The 1859-nt window shown below is 35.0% G+C and overlaps 1 protein-coding gene across 1 annotated transcript; it reads left to right on the forward strand.

The window, feature by feature from the left end:
• Positions 1-274: 274 nt before the first annotated feature.
• On the forward strand, positions 275-1183 carry LOC306748070 (olfactory receptor 11A1-like; the record flags this gene model as incomplete). The annotated part of the gene is made up of 1 exon (XM_079231194.1): positions 275-1183. The coding sequence occupies one exon, from the start codon at positions 275-277 to the stop codon at positions 1181-1183; it is 909 nt and encodes a 302-aa protein (XP_079087320.1).
• Positions 1184-1859: the final 676 nt, after the last annotated feature.

Genomic DNA, 1859 nt, shown 5'->3' on the forward strand with positions numbered 1-1859 from the left:
TTTTTAGTGGCATAGAAAACATGTATGACTTCATGCCCCAAGAATCAAGTTGTTTACGTAACTCATTCTTTGGAGAGTTTAGTGAGATCCATAGAGGATGAAGTAGTCTCATAAAAACATCAAACCGGCTCGAACAGATTACTTTCCTGTTCATGTGTCTGCCAGATCACACCAGTGCATATCCAGGTCAGGTACTGAAGACTGAATAAGACAATCTAGTGCTGGTTGCATGAGCTACTTTTTTTATTTTATCATTTCATTTGATATATCATTCATGGATAATAGATTAAATGTGACATATATCACTTTTGATGGGCATGTGGAAGTGCACAAATATAGATATCTTTATTTTGTGATCATGTTTACAGTGTATATTTTAATAATTAGCAGTAATTTAACTATTGTGTACATCATAGTGATTCACAAATCCCTCCATGAGCCAATGTACATTTTCATTGCAGCTTTGTTAATCAACTCTGTTCTTTTCAGCACTGCTATCTACCCGAAGCTTTTGATTGACTTTTTATCAGAAAAACAGATCATATCTTATTCAGCCTGTCTCTTCCAGTGGTTTACATATTATTCTCTTATCTGTTCAGATTTCTTCCTGTTGTCGGCCATGGCCTATGATAGATATGTGTCTATATGCAACCCTCTGCAATATCAAACCATCATGAGAAAAACAACTGTTTGTATTTTGCTGATTTCTGCTTGGATTCTGCCCGCTTGTCAGGATTCAGTCATGATAATATTGAGTGCGAAAAAGAAAATCTGTAACTTTCATTTGAAAGGAATACTTTGCAACAGCACAGTTCACGAACTTCACTGTGTGCGTTCAAGAATGCTGAATATTTATGGCTTGTTTGTTTTTGTGAGTGCTGGACTTCTCCCTGTGCTCTTCATACTTTTTACATACACCAGGATACTTGTAATAACCTATCGATGTCAAGGAGTCAGGAGAAAAGCTGCACAGACATGTTTACCCCACCTGCTGGTTCTCATCAGCTTTTCCTGTTTAATTGCATATGATGTACTTCTTGCTCGACTGGAATTTGATTTTCCGAAAACTTTACGTTTGATAATGGCTTTACAAGTAGTAATATATCATCCACTTCTTAATCCAGTTATTTATGGACTAAAAATGAGAGGAATTTATGTACACCTTAAGAGGCTGTTCTGCTAAACGGTCTAATGTGTTCACACTGACTGAGCAATTTACTGCAGTTTAAAAAACAAACAAAGATAATGTTTAAGTCGAACAGATAACCGCTATTTAATATTACATTTGTTTGATTTTAGTTATCGGTGATGACATGACTATTGTCTTCAAGTGGATTGCTAAAGTTTCTAATTGCCCTCAAATAAGCAGAATATTAGACGAGATAAGGCAATCCAGTGTTTTAGCAGCACATTACAGAAGTAAATACAGATAAGAGAAATAAGTATCATGATATAGTATGTGGTGCAGTGAGCTGTGATCGGGCAGTGCTTGTTATGAGAAGGGTGGGGGTCTGCAAGTTTTTTAAATGTTATAGTAAAAATTAATGATCAAACCGTGTCTGTTAAGTGTTCGTTTCATCATGTTTACTCCATCTGGAGTACATCATCTAATTTATAAAAAATTTACATTTTTATATTTATGCTGGATTTGAAAAGTGCGGAATTTGAATGAGCTGAAAGTATAATGATGTTATATTTGACTGTTTTTAATTGAACATTGTAGGCTGGAATCTTTGTAAAAAGACTATATCATGTGCTCACCATCGTAACATCCAAGTCTTGCTTGTTGGTAATTTCATAATCACATCACATTGACTACACATTAATGTTTTTATATGTGGGAGGTTAACAGGGTTGAT

The sequence above is a fragment of the Taurulus bubalis genome (assembly GCF_910589615.1).
Source record: "Taurulus bubalis genome assembly, chromosome: 15".
Taxonomy (NCBI): Eukaryota; Metazoa; Chordata; class Actinopteri; order Perciformes; family Cottidae; genus Taurulus; species Taurulus bubalis.